General features: G+C 41.8%; 1 protein-coding gene across 1 annotated transcript in view; it reads right to left on the bottom strand.

The window, feature by feature from the left end:
• Positions 1-2,197: 2,197 nt before the first annotated feature.
• Positions 2,198-20,241, bottom strand: part of SH3BGRL (SH3 domain binding glutamate rich protein like) — a 55,771-nt gene continuing 37,727 nt past the window's right edge. The window contains exons 3-4 of the mRNA XM_075007693.1: positions 13,450-13,530; positions 2,198-7,273 (exon numbers count right to left, since the gene is read on the bottom strand). Coding sequence (XP_074863794.1) covers positions 7,241-7,273; positions 13,450-13,530 — 114 coding nt within the window. The 3' untranslated portion in view covers positions 2,198-7,240. The remainder of the gene's footprint in view (positions 7,274-13,449; positions 13,531-20,241) is intronic.

Here is a 20,241-nt window from a genome sequence, read left to right as displayed (position 1 = left end):
GAGTGGTGTGTTGGGCAAAGGTACATGGGCTCAGCACGCAGTGCTACGGGTGGCAGTGCTGAGGGCATGACGTGATGCCCAGGTTGGTGTCGTGTATGGTGCTGTGAGGGCTGAGAGAAGCACTGTGGATGGCACCACAGACAAGGCCAGTGCTGTTAGCCCTACGAGGTCTGTAGCCAGCTCAAATATATCAGGTGTGGAGGAAAGGTTCCAGGTCATCCTTCAACACCTGGCACACCACAGAATCCATTAAGACTGGACTTGACCTTTCCTACCCAAGGGGCTCAGTCTGTGGGGGCCTGATATGAGCTGCACGACCTCCAGGTCTTGCTGACTCTCTTGCTAGGAAAACAGCCCCAGTCGTTCTTCTTCTGCAGCACCTGGGAGTGAGACCAGTGCTATGCTGAGAAAACCCATCTTTTGTAGAGGGAAGCACTAAGGATGCTCCTTCTGCTCATTTCTATGCAGTGATGAAACTTCCCACTCTAAAGCCAGTGTGTTACACACCATGGGAGTTTGTACTGTGTCCTGTACCTGTGGCTGGAGTCTGGACTCCAGAGCTGGTCCCTTTCTTGCTTAGTCCACAACTTAAGCTCTTTGCAGATCTCCTCTGCATGTGTTTCCCACATATATTGTCCTGTTTGAAAAACTGGAGCTGCTGTGCACCTCAAAAGGAGGGAAAGGTTAAGTAGAAAAAGCTGGGGGAACCCTACTTAACTGCTCACTCTTGGAAGAGCAACTATATACACAAGAGATGAACAACTTCCAAAGCTCCAACAAGTGTCACCGGAAAGGAACTCAGCAGAAGACAGGTCATCAGGGAATTATATACTACGCAATGGAGGCACCATTCTAGGGGGCACCACAGCTGACCCAATGGGTACCAATAAGGAAAATCTTCCAATGACCGCACATACATATACTGCTAACGTGCACTCCAATCATTTCAGTGTAAACTGAAGGAAATTAGCTAATTTTTACAGGTTAGGAGGTCAACTTAATGCCTACTGGGAAATCTAGTCTTTAATGTGATCTGCTAATTTGTGTGGAAATTTCACACTAGTTTGTCTTTACTAAGATTTTACGCTAAGTTAGCTATTGGATTTAAGAACTCTGGGCTCTTCACTGCAAAGTTAATTAGAATTGTAACAACTTTTGCCCCCAAGATAAATGCTGTCCACATACAAAACCTCCTAATGATAGTGCTGCTTTGAACTCAAGTGAACTGGCCTGACAGGGACTGTAGTCTAAAGTTTAAGCACAGCTCAGCTGCTAACACAGCCACCTGTGCAGTGTGGATGCAAACTGGTTCCAAAAGAGTGGCACTAGTCCTCCAATGCTTTCCCACAGTTCCCAAAGTGTATTTTGAAATCACAAGCAAGTTCTCTTGTGCTTCACTGGGGAAGTATTCACAGAGCAGTTCAATTTCCAGCAGTGCAGAGAACTCTGGGATATTTCCCAAAAGTCTTAGCGCTTCACTCGAGAGACTACAGTGCCAGGGTAGAAACAATAGCTCAACTGCTATTTTGCAGAATGGCCACTTTCACTCAATGTAAACTAACTCAGCAGTGAAAACATAGCCACAAAGTTCATTAACCTCTAAAAAGCGCTAACTATGACTCCTCTACACACAAGATAAACAAAGAAGCCGTGTCTACACTTGTGCAAAACTCAAATGGCCATGCTAATGGCCAAATTGGAGAATACCAATTAAGTGCTGAAATGAATATTCATTGCCTCATTAGCATGAGAATAGAAATAAGGAGATTTCAATGTTTGTTTAGAAAAGGATGAGCTGCGCATGAGCGAAATGTGGCACTTTCAAAGTGCTGTGGCCAGCAGCATGCTAATGAGGCACAGAATATTCATTTCAGCACCTCATTAGTATTCTCCTATTTGGACATTAGCATGGCCATTTTGAAGTTTTGCCCAAGTGTAGATGTAGCCAGACTGAATTAGCAACACATATCGCAGAGGTATTCCTGTTCCCACTATAGTTCCAAATACCATTGAGTAATGAGTGGCCAATGCTGAAATGCTTCAACAAACAACAAAATATACAGGTTCAGAATACAAAAAAAAAATTGTAAACCACCTTTGTGTACATAAAGGTTTATTCTTATCATGCATACCACTGTAACCTGAAATGGCAAGTTCAGTAAACATTAAATAAAGACATGCAGTTTTCTACTACAGATTTTTGGAATTCATTTTTTATTGAAGAGCTTTACATTTCTGAGTACCAATATTCATTGCTTTTAAGACTAACCTTTTAAAAAACAGTAATGGAAACATGAAATAAACATGTTATACAAGTGAAACAATAAAAGGGATAAACAAGTAGAATTCCTTGTAATGAGACACCACATCAAAAGACACTTTTCCTAAATGACATTATGGACCACTTATTAAAACATCAAATAATGGCAAATGGGAGTGGAAGACGCACCAGATCTAAGACACTTTTCAAAAATATGACAGTAACTGTAATAACTGCTCCCAATTCTGCTTTATTCAGTTTTGACACAAGAAAAAAGGTCATCCTATAAGTGGGTAAGTAAATATGCCTTTCCTCATTCAAAAATGCTTTCAAAAAGCCTAAACACACACACATACAAATGATAGTTTAACTGAGAACACATGAATATAATTTGGAATTCTGTGACTCCCTGTGCAGTACAGCTTATGGTTGGGAATTCAGTGGAGTGCTTCCATAGCATCAAGTAGAGGACTTCTAGCTGATTTAATAACTAAATGTCTAAAGCATATAGACCCTCCAAGGACTATCATTTGGCTACTGAATCTACCAGCCAGATCAAATATCACTACTGCAGTTGAATTAGGGCCCAATTCTGGAAATTCTCACTCCTGCTCGCAGTTTTCTATGAGTCAGGATTACTCTCCATCACATAAGTAAGGATGGCAGGACCAGGCCCTTAATATGCTGCTTCCTGATCTGCTGAAAAAGAGTTATTTACCAGGGAACTTTATTCCACGGCTGCATCTATATATTCTGATCTTGTCACAGACTCAGGCTAAAAACTGCCATGGAGCTCAGCATGACTTTCCCATGCACAGGGGTAGCAGGATCAGGTCCCAAGGTGAATGATTTTTTTAACTATCTTGAGGAGAGGATATAAAGAATTTTTAAATAAAAGCAAACATTAGATTTCTGTCCCAGCTACTTAGTAGCCCTACAGCAATCCCTGCATTATAAAAATGAACTATGTTTTAATTTAATGTTATGTCAATCATGTGACCCACTATCCTTCCTGTCACCAGCTTGAACACACTCGTCCCACTTTTAGACAGGTTCAACCTTGTTCAATATCCACTGTGGCAAAGCAGGCTAGGTTGTATAACAAGCTTCACTACAAAAGGCTGAAGCTGGTTCATCTATCCATATATTCTAGATCTGTGGTTCCAAACCTTTCCAGGCTACTGTGCCCTTTTCAGGAGTCGGATTTATCACCACAATTAAAAACTGCATGCTTACAAAATCAAATCTAAAAATACAAAAACCCTCACAGCACACTATTCTTGAAAATTCCTTATTTTCTCATTTTTACCATATAAAATCAACTGGAATATAAGTATTGTACTTATTCTTCGGGGTACAGTACACAGAGCTGTATAAACATGTCATATGAAATGTTAGTGATTACTGCCTTCACTAGTGATTTTTACATGGCTTGTTCCGAAACTAGACAAATAGCTACACGAATTGATGTACCCCCCGGAAAACCTCTGTGTACCATAAGGGGTACAAGTAAGCCTGGTTGAGAACTACGAATCTAGATCAACTGGGTTCACTGTTAGTTTGGGGGAGGAAATGTGAACATGGGATATGATCTGTATTTGACACCCATTTTCTAACACAGATCATTTGAGTGTTGTGGATACATCAAAAAGGCGAATAAATCTTAAAGCAACAAGGCACAAAAAACTGTTAATATGAATTAATAATAATGCGAGGACAGGGTATCTATTAGTTTTGCAGCTGTTCCAGATACTGAAATTTTAAAGCTGTACTTTTGGTTGAAAACTCTCAGATTTGCTTGGCGAATGAACAGGAGCTGATTCTTTCCATCAGTTAAAATACCAAGCCAAAAAAACCAGAACAAAAAACCCTAATATAATGAGAAAACACCAAACAACTTTATTGGAATGATACATAATTAGTCAGAATAAAAGAGTTTGATGTCTTGCTCTCTCGCATTCTATATGGGAGGGTGGGGGGGAAAGAGCAACTGGAAGAAATGAACAAGTTCTTCCTAAGCTACAACATCCATAACTGATCTAAAAATGCAGTAATGTGAACTGCAGAACCCATGTGTTCAGAACACCATACAGGTATATTCTCTCAACCCCGTCACCCCTAAACCACATTAATGAAATGTATATTAATATAGGCCAAAACAAAAACAGACCTCTTAGATAGTTTTCAGTTTATGTTTATGCTTTGTTCCCCAGAAGAAATAAGCCCTCCCTGTTTTAACAGTGCTCCCTCGGGAATGCAGAGGTGGCTTGAGCGTTGCCATATGGTAAAGAGGACGGACTGGAAGGGGGAACTGACACTGCTTTCTTAAAACCTGGCAACTTCCTCAAAGATCAGAAATAGAGATGACCATTCTGAAACAAGTTTTGCATCGGTGAGCTGACAAAATTTGGCTCCTTCAAATAATGAGTGCAAGCCACAAAAAGGAATGCCACATGTACACAGGAATCAGTGACTTAACAGGAGTATAGCAACTTGTGTGCCAGATTCCATTTTCTTCACAAAACTCCTTTCAATATTCTTATTCATTTCCTTGCTTAATAGGTCTAGGCATACAAGAGATACTGCCAATAATACCAGAGATCTTATTTAGGAAAAAAAAAACTTGAGTAATGCTGAATCATTAAAGATAGACACTTGATTTAAAATAACAAAAATAAACTCAACAATAGTTTTCTTGTCTCTCCCATTCCCCTACCTCCACCAGCAATTAATAGTAAGCCTGTTAGAGAGAAGCCACAAAATGTGCTGTGAGTTCATCCTGAAGATTAGGCACCACTTAATCATCCTAGCTTCATATAAACAGGGACAAGAGTCAGGATATGTAAGCAGAAATGACAAAATGTCTATTCTGAGGCTCACAATTAGAGAGACAGACCAAATGCTAATATAACTACAGGTTGCACCTCCCTTGTCTGGAATATTTGGGACCTTCTGGTCCCAGACAGCCCTGCACTTTAGAGGCTGCTGTGGCCCCAGCCCAGGCTCCCTGGTGTTGCCATGGGGCAGAGGAGAACTCCAGCTCCTGGCCCCACTGTTGTGAGGCAGGCAAAGGCTCCTGCACCAGCCAGCCACAGCCCAGTACTCTCTGGGTCCAGCAACTGGATGAGAGCGTACCAGAGTTGAGAGGCAGAACCTGTAATCAGGTTCCCAATACTATTACAGGCCCAGTCCTGATCATGCTGTAATCTATGAAAATTTTGCCATTGACTTTTGTGGGAGTCAGACTATTCTCAACAACACATTTCTCTACTACTTAAGCTAGGTGTTGATGAAGACACTTCTTGTAACTTGGGAAACGCAGAGCCTAAAATACATGTTGACAATAGTAAAATATTTAAAGATCTGTTTTACATATAATTCACTCTATTTCTATTCTGGTACTAATTTTGGATCTTAGAATTATAAATGTGTTGGGAAGCATTTTAAAGCACTACGTAACTTTTATTGCATCAATATACGTAAAGGTGTTGTCATGATATGCTACGCTTCAGTATGCAAGTGGCATAAAAACTTTATAACTCCTTTGCTGATCTGTACCATAACGCTGGTTATTATGTCATTATAAAGCGGATGAAGATATATGTTTGCTGTGCTTTTTGAATGCCCTTTCAACTACAGTGGAGGCTGTGTAACACTGTTTTATGACGCTGATGATTTTGGGAAGTCAGAGTGGTTTATACCATGCAAGATACATTTTAAAAAAATCACATGTAAATTTTAGAACTACTACTTACCACCTTCAGGTGCACCTACAGTTAGCTTTAAATAGGTCTCCATGATTTTTCCAATGGATAGCCACAACATGCAAAACTATGGGAATGCCCCTTTGCCAAATGTTTAACTTAAGGCATGGAATGGGTTAATATTGCACTTGGTGAATTCACCAATTCAGGATGCTGTTCTTGAGCAGGATTCACTAATCCACGACAATACAAACCTACTTTTAAAACTGGAAAGAAACCTCTCTCCTTCCTCAAATATGTCTTACAAGCCAAACATTTACTTTTTGTTCCCCATATGAAACACTCCTATTTGCAACTGATGATTAGAACATGTAGCCAAATGTTGGAAACTACGAACTATGTGAACCTGTAGCATAAGAATATTATATAAAAAGCTTTAGCTCTTAGACATGCAAGGAAATAACATGTCTGACCATTTTGGCTTATTTGTGACACTCCATCTACATGTGTGCCTATTTCACTGAAGTACAGTAAATCTTCAACACAAACATGCAATCAAGTCATGGGTTAGGCAGCTCTCTGGTGAATGTACCAATGGAAATGCTATCCACTCTGTGTGTGGAAAGGGCCCACACTGGTCACTTAAATGAGGAGTACATGGCAACATTTTTAAGATCTGTACAATGTGTTACAATACAATCTCAAATTTTCTTTCTACCAAAGAACAAATGTCAATTTCCACAGGCAATTACAACAGTTACTATACCACACAACACAACACGTACAATTTCTTTTTATACCATAATTTTTAAAAAAATTAAGAAATTACTGTATTTTTTTGTATTGTACAATAACATTTGAGGCAATTCAGGCACTAGAGTTATCTGATAAGGTTTTATGTTGTTGCTTGTCGTCTCCTATGTTTAAATAGCTGGATCTTGATGTGTAAGTTTATCTGCATAATTAGTACTAAAATATGTTTCTTTAAGTTTACAAAAATCGATGCAATTGCCCAGACATAGTTTAAGCCATTTTAAATCAAATCACTTCTGATTTGGTTTCCTATGATTCCAACTTTGCCAAAGCATCTCCATGCTCTCTACCCTAATGTTTCCATGTTCATTGTGCTCAAATTTATATTCATTTATCGTGGATGCTGCAAGTACCAATCAAAATATTAGAAATTAAATCTATTTTTCTTGAAGCAGAGACAATTTTACTATTTTACAAAAAGCCGTGGAAGTTCCCTTTGCAGAACATTTAAGGCAGTTGAAATTCATGCTTGCTGTTTTGCCAGTGCTTCAGCTTCCTGAAATAATAAAATGAGGATCAGTAAATATTTTATCAAAGATAGCAATCTGTACTTATATTTATTATGAGAGGACTTCCATAGTACGTAATAATTTAAAAAAAAAAAAAAAAATCCAGTGATACATGGCCAAAAGCAAGCAGCCCTGACCTTTTAAGTCAAATTAAGACCTCCCATTTACTTCCCCGGGGCAAGGTCCTGCCACTCATTGGTGAGGGTGTGTCTTCACTATGCAGATGACTAACCGAGTCAGGGTCGATCTTCTGTGGTTTGATTTCATGCGTGTAGTAGGGACACACAAAATGGAATTATCTATGGTCAGAAGTTGACCTCTATACTCATCTGTATTGCAAGGAGTGAGGATGGTTAACGGGAGAGTTTCTCCCATCAACCTCCCTCTGTGAGGATGGCCAAGGAAGTCAGCTGTGGACAAGTCAATTTTGACTACACAACTGCCATAGCTATAATTGCATATCTACAATTGACTTTAATGTCTAGTGTAGACCTGGTCTAAGGGCTGGTCTGCACTATAAGCTTAGGTTAACATTCAGCATTCAGTCCAATTTGTAATGAGCGTATTTACACTACTGAGTCCCTCCCATGGACCTAAAGGGCTTTGTAAAAATCAGCCCCTGTACTCCACCCGAACGAGTGGAATAAAACCATAGTCAACATTTGCACCTCAAATTTAGAACAGTATAAACACTGTGTATTGTAATTCCAAGTTACTGGCTTCCAAGTGATGACCAAGTGCTCCAATTATCGGGGGCGGGGGGAGGAGGAGGTTAGTCTATCCACAGAAACAACAAGACCACCTGTGGCACCTTACAGACTAACTGATATTTTGGAGCATAAGCTTTTGTAGGTGAAGACCTGCTTTGGCAGATGCAACCCATGTGCTCTAATGTGATGTCTGGTCAGCATTTTAAACTCCACTGCTCTTCAGCCAGGTGAGCAGGAAAAGCCCTTGGGGAACTTTTGAAAGGCTATTCCCTGTTGGAGCAGCTTGGAGAATTACCAGCACAACTGAGCACGCATGACGGGAGGTAGAACTCACTCCAGAATGTTGTACCTGAATTCTGGTGGGAGGGGGAAGAGTCAATGCAGGAAAAGTTCTGAACAAGCAAAAGAAATGGCAATATTTATGCCCACATCGCACACAGCCTGGTAGATAAGAGCTACACCAGGGACACATAGTAATGCCATGTGACAATAAAGGATCTTAGACAAGACCATCACAGGACAAGGCTAGTGAACAACTGCTATGGTTGTGAGCCATAAAAATGGCAGAGTGACAAAAGGCACCCAATACCAACCACAATGTTTTCATCCCATGAGGCACTGGGATCCGAGCCCAGAACTCCAATCTGTTGCAGAGACTGTGGGATAGCTACTCACAGTGCATCACTCCTTGAGTCAATGCAACCCCTGGCAGTGAGGATGCGCTTTATCAACTCAGTGGGAACTTGCAAAATCACATCTGTTAAATCGGTTGCTTGGAGTAGCATTAAATAAAATCGACCTAATTTTGTAGTTTAGACATACCTTGAGGGCCCACATGGTATAATCAAAGGATTCATGTTCGCTCTACCTACTACACATTTTCCAGACCGCTATAGGTCATGCTTGCTATCCAAAGAGCGTATTAAAAGAAAAAGATCAGATTTAACATTTTCTTCCATTGTTCATGTTAGGCAGCAAAAAAGATAAAACCATTGTTAAAAATCTAGAGGATGGCAAACTTTTTCAAGCATGACTGCTAGGTGAGAAGTTTAGAGGAAAATAATTTTGTACAGAAAGCATTGTATAGAAACAATTTAATTACAGAAAATGGGTTTTGGAGAGATTTAATCTAACATCAGAATTAATACTATGATGGAGTGAGAAGTGGCTAGTTAACAGTGTCAAAGAAACATGTGACAGACATCAGCTAAGCTCTAGAACTGCTTAGTAAGGAGAATTTTTAAAAGAAACATTTAAAAAAATACCCATCTTCTGGTCTTCAGTGGAATGGGAATAAAATGACAAACAGAGGGAACACAAAAGGCGACTGTCACTTTCCTCAAAAGCATTTTTGCCATTGTCCTCTTCATTTCTTAATAAAAATGAAGATTCAATTTAATTAGATTTTAATGCCAACCAGAACACTACAAATTGCTTCACACAGATTCAAATTTCCAAGAGTTCAACCCTCAAGATCATCCACTGTGACACTTATGGCTGAGTTTTCAAAAAAAGACCATCATAAAATGCACTGAGCTCTTCTGAAAATCTGGCCCTCTGATTCAGAGAAAATAGGAGCAAGGGTCTTTTGAAACTTACACTGCATCAGGAACAGCGGTGTCCGTTTTAAAAATATGTAAAACACAAATATTCAGAAAAAGAAAATCTATGCACAAATTTTACAAAATTCCTCATGTGAAGCAGAAGAGAGAGATTGTGGGTGGGTGGGGGACACTAGCCCACTGATACTCCCTCTAATATTTGTGCTTTGCTTTGTTGGCCACATGTTATAGGCAGAGGGGGCAGGGCACCAGGGTATGGGAGGCATCCGTACAAAGTTTATTGAGTGGCAAGGTGGCAGCAAAGCAGGATGGGAAAGGAGCAGAGGGAAAAGAAGGCCAATAGGACAGAAAAGGAAAAAGATGTTCCGTGTTCCCCAGAGGGTAGCGTATCTCGCATGGAACACAGGAAAGGGTAGTACTGCTTGTCAGTTTCTAGCAGCTCCCTTTGTCTGGATGCAAGCCCCTGAGGAATGGAGTCCGGTCCTCCCCACCAGACAGAAAGGCACCACAGACCAGGCCTTTGGAGGTGAGGAACTCAGAACACCCCTTCCATCACAGAGTGCACCCAAAAGCCCTGTTTCTCTCAAAGGTCAATCAACATTCTCTCCTGTCTCAAACCCAATCCTATAAGATATTTAGACACGGCTCAGAGATTGAGGGGCAGATCCCCTGTTTGCCAGCTCTTCCCTTTCAAATTTTTCTTGAAGGCTAACTTGTCCCATGATGCAGTTCAATGAGCACAGTCCTTCACAAGGAGTTGTAAGCTTCAATTCCCCAAGCCAGGCATGCATGCACAAGACTTGCATCCTCTGACAGCTGGACAAATTACTGTACCAAGCTGTCCCTATCTCATGTAATATCTGTAGGATCACGTATTTCCCTGAGCATGCAGAGCACTGAACAAATCACTGACATTCAATAAACAGCTATTTGTACTTCTAATAATGTTGCTGAGGCTTGGTCCTAATGTTCGTCATTTTCCATAACATCCCTGTACTGCTGGCAAATTCTCTGAATCTCTCATGGAACGCAGTAGGTGTGCTGTCAAAGCTCATCTCTCCCAGATGCGTGGTATGCAGCTGCTCTAATACCTCTTTTCACCTGTTATATAACACTGCTCAAAAGAATATGAGGATAGCTGTTATATAACGTAGCCACGCATGGTTCCTCCAGCTGTAGGGTAAATTTCTTGTTTCAACCAACAGTCATATCAGTCTGATCTGCTATAGCATTTAGTGGCATCATACTTGCCAAAATTCAGGCCCACAGCAAAAGTAATAGCAACCCTGTGCATACTAAGTCATTTAGTACTGGGTTATCTCCATTTACTAAATGATCCCCTAAAACTTAGCAGACAATACAAAGATTAAATAAATACTGCTGTTTCACTCATTTCCCTTTTTCAAAATGACCGTTTCCTTCCAGTCATCCTAGACCTATACCAGGCTGACAAACAACTCCGCCAACGAGACGTGTGTTTTACTTCTGCAGCTATTGCGGTCAAAGACTCAACCAAGTGGGCTATGTCAGATGTAATGTTTCTATAAGGCACTTCAGAGACAGCAGGATGGATAATGTAAAGGGGCTAAGTGCCCACAAATCCCATTGAACCCCAATGATTTCAGTGGGAAGGAAGAGTGCTCAGCATCCTCTAGGATCAGGCTCAGATTGAGCAATCTTCTTCTACTGATACATATACAAATCGCTGGCGTCAGGGGAGCTGCATGGCTGTAACAGAAGAGAATGTAGCCCAGTGTGGTTTTGTCTTTCAGCTGGACTGACCTTTTTCGGGGGTGCCTCCAGTGCAAATTCCCAGTAGGTAGGCTGGGTGCGGAGAGAATTCAGAGCACATGGTGTGTATGAGGGCGCACTGGAATTCTCTTTCTAAGGTTATGGAGCTATTCCACAGCTGCTCCTGCAGCCCTGACATTGCAGAAACTCCTACAGTGGCAGGTGGATCTATCCGGTCTGGCCTGCTCCCAAATGCTCTAGGAATGATATTGCTCACAGAGCCAAAAACCTCTGCTCTACAAACCAGGCACTCTTACACAGCAGAAATGCACCAGTTGTGCTGCAGGCAAGGACCTCAATGCCTGGAGGGCTGGGATTGGGATTTGCCCCCAAAGATTTTTTTTGCATGGGCAATGAATGCATATGAGTGATGGGGGCTAGTTCTGTGCATTTGTCCAGTTTGTACAGAGCGTGCTCAATATTCTGCAGATGTTCCCAAACCCTGACATGAGTGCATTTAAAACATCCCTAAGGAATTTAAATAAGTATTGCCTTGTGTGCAATTGGGCTTTTAAACCCATTAAATATTAAGCTGGGCATGTACCACTGTGTTTTGTTAATCTGGAACTTTGTAGATCTGAGACAAAGAAACAATGAGCTATATTCATCACTAGCATAACTCTACTGGCATCAGCCGAGTTACTTCGGAGATGAATCTGGTCCCCAGAATTTAGAACCTCAGCCTTACCTAAAACTGCACCTCTCCCAAATGATCTTATCTCAGGTGACTGTATGATATATGCAGAATGGAGCCCTTCAAGTCACCTCCTAATTCTTAGACAAAGTTTATTCATGTGAAGAAAAGGGCTGGTGTTGAAAACTGACCGATTCAGGGATCCTAATGCCATCCAGAAAAATGCATAAAATATTCATATCATATCACATCAAAATCAAGGGAGGAATTCAGTTTGCTGCATTACAGCAAACTCCTTGTAAATGGTAAAGGCACAGGTATGGATAACGTATGGTGTGGAAGAAAAGAATATTCTCAGATTGGCCTACCTATGGCAAATCTGTTGCAAAAAAGGAGCACCATATTTAAGACATGTTCCATTGCAAATCTTAGCGGCTTGTTTATTTGAATTTCATTTTTTTGCCTTTGTTTCAATTTCTTTCCCCCAGGATTTCTAGTGAATTTTACTAGCATGGAAGTTCCTTTGAGCAGGGAACAGGTCTGCCTATTTATTTGTATAGGAGATATTGTCCAGAGTCAAGAGGCATCAAATACTATACAGGGTCTGATCTAGTGCCTATTTCAGCCAACAGGAGGTTGCCAATCTATTACATGGGATCAGGATTGGGGCAATTATGAAGTTACAAAACCAGTGTCAACTATTATATCATCTGTGGATTAACGGACCATTAAGGGGGGAGGAGGGGCAAGGCAAGCTTCTTGGTGAATGCAGCATCCTCCAAATAAATGGACCCATAATACCCATGTACATGCAGTAATGCCCAGGTTCAAAGCAAAAGTATTTGAATAGTGAAGATGTGATCCACCGGAATAGGGACACACAGCAACTATGACACATTAACAGCTAAAACGTGGATTACTTATTGTGAGTGGACAAGGACAAGAGAGCTGTGATCAGGCTTTGCCCCACACTTTGGCCTGCAGGCCCCTGTACACTAATGCATGAAAGGATTCTCTCTGTTCCAAAATACCCCACCTTGGGGTCTGGTTTTATGGGCGCAAGATTCAAAAATAAGCGCACAAAAAGTCTACCCTGAGTCTTAAGGTGAATACAGACCCTCTTGGGGAGCTTTGGGACAGCACTCCTCCACAGGTGTCTCGGGAACTTCCCTGCTACAGCAAGCCACTCCCATCCCTTCATTGCTGGGTGCAACTTCCTATGCTTCTCTACAATCTGCTCTTCCTCGCCTGCTGACTTCCAGGCCCAAACTTTTTTTCCCCCCCAAGAGCAAACAATCCTCACAGCCTGCAGCTTCCTGCTGCTGCAGGGGAATCACCTCATGCCTCCTGAAGTGTGACTACTTAGTAACTAGGGCCTCCAGCCTGTAAATAGCAAACCACCTTGTTACAAGAGTGTAAACAGAAGTGTCATACATTAGTCTGAAACAATATAGTATACTACGCACCTTTGAACCAGGAGGAGCAGTCAAGCCTAAGAAAGCATACACTGCATTATTCTCCCTCGCTTCGAAGAAAGCTTCATAATCCTTCAAGGGGAATAAAGAAAAAAGATTTTGAGCCATCCAAAATATGATAATACTAGTTTGATACAGCTTTCCCAAGCTTACAATGAACAAACCAAACCTTTCCAGCTCTATAGCACAATTCAGAGGGTCAGTTCACATTTCGAGCATTAATTCTGAGATCTGTAAATTTACAAGTTAGTTCTTGAAAAAAATGCCAGGATAGCAACAGGGAAACTCAATGAAGCAGCAGTGAAAGCTTCCCCAGTGTGCCTCAACCCTAGCTGGGAAGCACAGCATCCCTAGCAATTCAATCCTGGCTGTGTCTGCTGTTACTGCAGACGACTGCACAAGATGCAGGCAGCAAATGTTAGGACATGGACACCCCTCCACAAAGCTGAGCCCTGTCTCCTGTATCAGCAGTGGAAATATCAAAGTCTTGCTGTTACAGATTGAACCTCTCTAATCCGGAACTCCCTCAGCCAGCAACATCTGTAATCCCCAGCGTGATTTTAGTTAACCTGATGACCACTTACCATGGGTGTGGCCAGGTTTCCCATGGCCCCATGAAGTTTGTTTAGACACCAGTCCTGGCTCTCAGTGTTCTCTGCTGTTATTGAGCTGTAATTTAACCCTAAATGTCTCTTAAGAGCCCAGTAAGTAGTGGAAGTGTTGGTAATGTGCTAGACAACATTAGCCTCCTATAGTCCAGCAAATTCTGTCATTCAGGATTGGTCAGGTCCTGAGGGTGCCAGATGATAGAGGTTCAACCTGTAGTCTGAGACAGATTCAAACCTTTTGTATGAAAATGCAAAACTACACACCTTTATGTTATCAATCCTCAACTCACAGCCTTGCCGTTACACTGGAATTGTTTTAAATTAATCATTTTGTGTATGTGAATGCACAAAAGCAAATAGTTCTCTGCACTTGACAGGCCAAGATCCGTATTTACATACTGCAGGTGTGTTAGTTAAACTTGCTTTGAGGTAAGCTCAATTAATGCACTAGCCCAAGTAAACACTCTGGGTAGATCTACACTTGGACAAAGACTGACATGCCGGCAGGGTTCAGTTTAGCGCACCTAGTGGGGCTGCACTAAAGTGAACTATCATAGTGCCACTATGGACCCCAGTACTCCTTGCACTTGTAAGGAGTAAGGCAAGTCGACGGGAGAGTCTCTCCCATTGACCTCCCACTGTGGGCATTGCAGCAAAAAATCAATTTTAGGTAGGCTGACTCCAGCTATGCAATTCTTGTAGCTGGATTTGTGTATTTAAAATTGATTTTATCTCTTGCATAGACCTGGCCTGGATGCCTCTGCCTCAATGTTTGGTGTTCAATTAAAGTTAGAGAACTGCATCACCGCCATTTCTAGGGAAATAAGGGGAGGTGGAGAATGAGGGAAAAAACGCACCACCGCCCACTCCTTTTTTCCCCTGACACAAAGAATGGAAGTCTGCCAGAGGCACAGAGACTATGCTCATCAGCTTGAGAACTGTGGAAAGAGCTACACAATGAAACCAGTTCTGGCAATCACAGTTGCTAAACACTGGCTAATCGATGCTGAGGAGAATTGCATAAGCCAGCCGTCATTTCAATTACCACACACCCTCCAAGCTCTGATTTCCAAAGGCACATTACTGACTAACGTAGGCTTTTTTCTGCGTTTTCACTGAAGCTGTAATACTGGCTTCCTCTGCTTCCAGTGAGGATTCTTTGGATACAAAAATCCGGATGAGCCATCTAGCTGTGGCATGCCAGTAATGCAGAGAATGGTGAGTAGTGCGTTGAAGTCAGTGAGGGAGCTGCCATTGAGGGCAGGCTGCTTCACGTGTTCCGCCATCTACAGGCAGAAGCACCAGAAGTGAGCTGAAGGAGAATGACTGCAGGGGAACGCTGGGGGCAGGAGGGAAGAGAGGACAGAACAATGAACTGCGAGTTTGCATAAACCAGAGACATTCAAGGGTTGTTAAATCTGAATATTTGCCTTTCAGGTTTCAGTTTGTTAAATAAGATGTACAGATTGGTTAAATATTCCTTCAAGCCCCTAGACTTACCGTGCCTGATTCATGCTGGAGCTATCTAACAACAAGACGTGTTTTGTTTGTCCTGCTTGTGCACAGGTTAATAACCAGACTCCTAGCACAATGACTAAGAAAGCCATCCTTTCAGCTATAGAAAAGGGTGACCCTTACACAGCAACTTACTGACGCGAAGAATTTATAATCACACCACCAGGTAAAATATGCAGGTACCAAATACTAATTTATGTTTAGAGTGGAACTGAGAAACAGAAAAGTAGGGGTGCACATATAATTTCAAACTCCTGCAATCTGAATTCCTGTGATCCGGATCCAGCTATCCAAACTGATGGCATCTTTTTTAATAACTGAGAATTTTTGCGGCAACAGTGTGCTTCTCTCTCGGCATGCCCTCTCCAGCCAATGACTATTTACATATAAAAAGAAACAAAACAGCTACCTCAGCCTATTCAGGCCTGAGCAAGCACCTTCATCTCCGATTAACTTCAGTGGAAGTCGGGGATCTCATCACCAGGTAGGATTAGAATCTAGCAGAATGATACACTAGACCAGGAGATTAGAGTACCAGAAATCTCCAGTATGATGGGTAGGAAAAATCTGCCCCATGCCACTTGATCTATTAAATCACTGAGATAAGAGAAATGCAGCAGATCTTACTTAGCTGAACTTCAGTGAACATGGTACCAGGTGGGAAATCATTAATTAAACCAGAAAAGCTAGGGATTAGTACAAGGATTGTAAAGTGATTAAATAATTGAGTAAATGGGAAACAAAAATGGGTTCTGTTAAAGATACAACTATTGGGTTGGAGAAAGTACTACTGGAGCTCCTCAAGGGTCAATCCTGGGACTTAATATTCTGAGTAATGATCATGGCACAAAGAGCTTTCTAATGAAATTTGCGAATGACAGAAAGTTGGATGGGTTGGGCTGTCAACAAAAAGAAGGATCAGAACACTTCATGAAGACCTATCAAAACAAAAATCAGTAAAACAGCACTTTAAAGACTAACAAAATAATTTATTAGATGAGCTTTCGTGGGACAGACCCACTTCTTCAGACCATAGCCACACCAGAACAGACTTAAGGCACAGAAAACCAAAAATAGTAATCAAGGTTGACAAATCGGAAAAAAAAATGATCAAGGTGAGCAAATCAGAGAGTACAGGGGCGGGGCGGGGCGGGGCGGGGGGGAGAGGAATCAATGATTACATTAAGCCAAGTTTGCAAAAAGAGCCCCTAGACCTGGAGGACTTTGAGCACTACAGTAATAGCAATGGGATAAAAACTGATAGTACAAAGTGCAAGGCCATGCACTGGGGGTCTAATAACTTCTAATATAAGCTGGGCGCTCTTCAGTTGGAAACAACAGAGGAGGAGAAAGATCTGGGTATATTTGCTGACTGCAGGATGACTACAAATAACCAATGTGATGTAGCCCTAGAATATTACAGGCAAGCCGTTTTTAGTAGTGAATGGGAAGTATCAGTGCCACTGCACAGGTCACTGACAACTCTCATCTAGAAAACAATCTACAGTTCTGGTCACCCATGTTCAAGAAAGATGAATTCAAAACTGAACAGGAGCAAAGAATGCTGCTAGTACAGTAAGGAGAACGGAAAGCCTCTTACGAGAGGAGGCTACACAGAACGTGGCTTGTTTGATCCAACAAAATTAAGGCCGAGAGCGAAACAAGGGATCCCTATAAATACACTGAGGTGAGGGGTTAACACACTAGGGAAGAAGAGCTTATTTAGGCTAAAGGACAACACTGGCAGGAGAACAAACAAGCATAAACTAGCCATTAATCAATCAGGAAAGATAGAAAACATGGCAAAAGACTGCCTTGGCTTAACCAGGAAATCTTGCATGATCTCAAAATAAAAAAGGAATCGTATAAGAAATGGAAACTAGGACAAATTACAAAGGATGAATATAGGCAAACAACACGAGCATGCAGGAGCAAGATTAGAAAGGCCAAGGCACAAAATGAGCTCAAACTAGCTACAAGCATAAAGGGAAACGAAGGCTTTTTACAAATGCATCGGTAACAAGAGGAAGACGAAGGAGAGGGTAGGGCCGTTGGTCAGTGAGGAGGAAGGAACAGTAACAGGGAATTTGGAAATGGCAGAGATGTTTAATGATTTCTTTGTTTCGGTCTTCACTGAGAAATCTGAAGGAATGCCTGCCAGAGAATGCTAGTGAAAAAGGGGTAGGTTTAGAAGTTGAAAGAAGAATAGAACAAATTAAAATTTACTAAGAGAAATTAGATGTCTGCAAATCACCAGGGCCTGATGAAATGCATCCTAGAATCCTCAAGGAGCTGACAGAAGAGGTATCTGAGCCTTTAGCAATCATTTTTGGTAAATTGTGGGAGACGGGAGAGATTCCAGAAGACTGGAAAAGGGCAAATATAGTACCCATTTATAAAAAGGGGAACAAGGATAACCCAGGAAACTACAGGCCAGTCAGCCTAACTTCAGTGCCAGGAAAGATAATGGAGAAGGTAATTAAAGAAATCATCTGCAAGCAATTGGAAGGTGGTAAGGTGCTAGGTAACAGCCAGCATGGTTTTGTTAAAAACAGATCATGTCAAACCAATCTAATAGCTTTCTTGATAGAATAACGAGTCTTGTGGATAAGGGAGAAGCAGTGGATGTGGTATACCTAGACTTCAGTAAAGCATTTGACACGGTCTCACATAACATACTTATCAATAAACTACGCAAATACAACTTCGATGGGGCTACTATAAGGTGGGTGAACAACTGGCTGGATAACCGTACCCAAAGAGTAGTTATTAATGGTTTTCAATCCTGCTGGAAAAGTATAACTAGTGGGGTTCCGCAGGGGTCTGTTTTAGGACCGGTTCTGTTCAATATCTTCATTAACGATTTAGATATTGACATAGAAAGTACACTTACTAAGTTTGCAGATGATACCAAGCTGGGAGGGGTTGCAACTTCTTTGGAGGATAGGGTCATATTTCAAAAGGATCTGGATAAACTGGAGAAATGGGCTGAGGTAAACAGGATGAAGTTTAATAAGGACAAATGCAAAGTGCTCCACTTAGGAAGGAACAATCAGTGTCACACATACAGAATGGGAAAGGACTGCCTAGGAATGAGTACAGCAGAAAGGGATCTGGGGGTTATAGTGGACCACAAGCTAAATATGAGTCAACAGTGTGATGCTGTTACGAAAAAAGCAAACATGATTCTAGGATGCATTAACAGGTGTGTTGTGAACAAGACACGAGAAGTCATCCTCCCGCTCTACTCTGCGCTGGTTAGGCCTCAGCTGGAGCATTGTGTCCAGTTCTGGGCACCGCAGTTCAGGAAGGATGTGGAGAAATTGGAGAGGGTCCAGAGGAGAGCAACGAGAATGATCAAAGGTCTAGAGAACATGACCTACGAAGAAAGGCTGAAAGAATTGGTCTTGTTTAGTTCGGAAAAGAGAAGATTGAGGGGGGACATGATAGCAGTTTTCAGGTATCTAAAAGGGTGTCATAAGGCAGAGGGAGGCAACTTGTTCTTCCTTGCCTCTGAGGATAGAGCAAGAGGCAATGGACTGAAATTGCAGCAGGGGAGGTTCAAGTTGGACATTAGGAAAAAGTTCCTAACTGTCAGGGTGATCAAACACTGGAATGAATTGCCAAGGGAGGTGGTAGAATCTCCATCACTGGAGATATTTAAGAAGAGGTTAGATAGATGGCTTTCAGGGATGGTCTAGAAAGTGCTTGGTCCTGCCATGAGGGCAGGGGGCTGGACTCAACGGCCTCTCGAGGTCCCTTCCAGTCCTACTCTTCTATGATTCTATGATTAGGCTGGACATTAGAAGGTTTGTAGCCATCAAAGTAGTGAGGTTCTGAAACAGCCTTCCAAAGGGAATAGTGGGGATAAAGAACAAACCTTCTTTTAAGAAGGAGCTCATTGTATTTGTGAAGGTGTTTATATGACTGTGTTGCCTGCGACAGGAAATGAACTGGATTTAATGACCCAGGTGGTCCCTGCCAGACCTATGTCCAGCGTCCCCTGTAACCTGAGCACTTGGATGGTCGCTCAGGAGAGAATCAAATGCTGCCCATCTGGTTCGCAGAGTGCCCACAACAGGCATTATATGTTTCTACTGGTGGTGCACATCTCCACATCACTTGGTGCACATAAAATTTATTCTGTACGCAGATGGAAAAATTAGAGAGAGCATTGCCTTTGTCCCTAAAAACAGGTTTGACAGGCTCTGAGAAATGCAGCAATGTCTCTCTGGATAACACACAAACTTCCTTCTTGATCTGCTACATTTAATACCTTGAAAGCCTGTTTCAGGATTGCTCTTGCTCTCTGCATGCTACACATTACACTTTCCTTAAGCCCTGCTATCCAAGGCTCTGGCAGCTAAAGACACCTGTAGTATATCCAAACCAACTATGGGCAGTTTACCGGAAAGTGAAGTGAATACTCAGCTGGTCTTTTGCTGAGGACTGATTCGCTGTCCTGAAAAAAACCTATGCTCGGTATCCAACAAATCCAACTAAACTAGGGTGAAGCAAAGAACTGTCTATTACCAACTACAGGCTGAATCTCTCTAGTCCAGCGCCCTTGGGACATGACTGGTGCCAAACAAGATATTTGTCGGACCACAAGCGGTCAATATTGTCTAGCAGCATTAACATCACTTCCACTGCTTACTGG

Source organism: Carettochelys insculpta, chromosome 13 (assembly GCF_033958435.1).
Source record: "Carettochelys insculpta isolate YL-2023 chromosome 13, ASM3395843v1, whole genome shotgun sequence".
NCBI classification, from domain to species: Eukaryota; Metazoa; Chordata; order Testudines; family Carettochelyidae; genus Carettochelys; species Carettochelys insculpta.
Note: the sequence above shows the minus strand (reverse complement) of the source record. Positions and strands in the feature narration are given on the sequence as shown.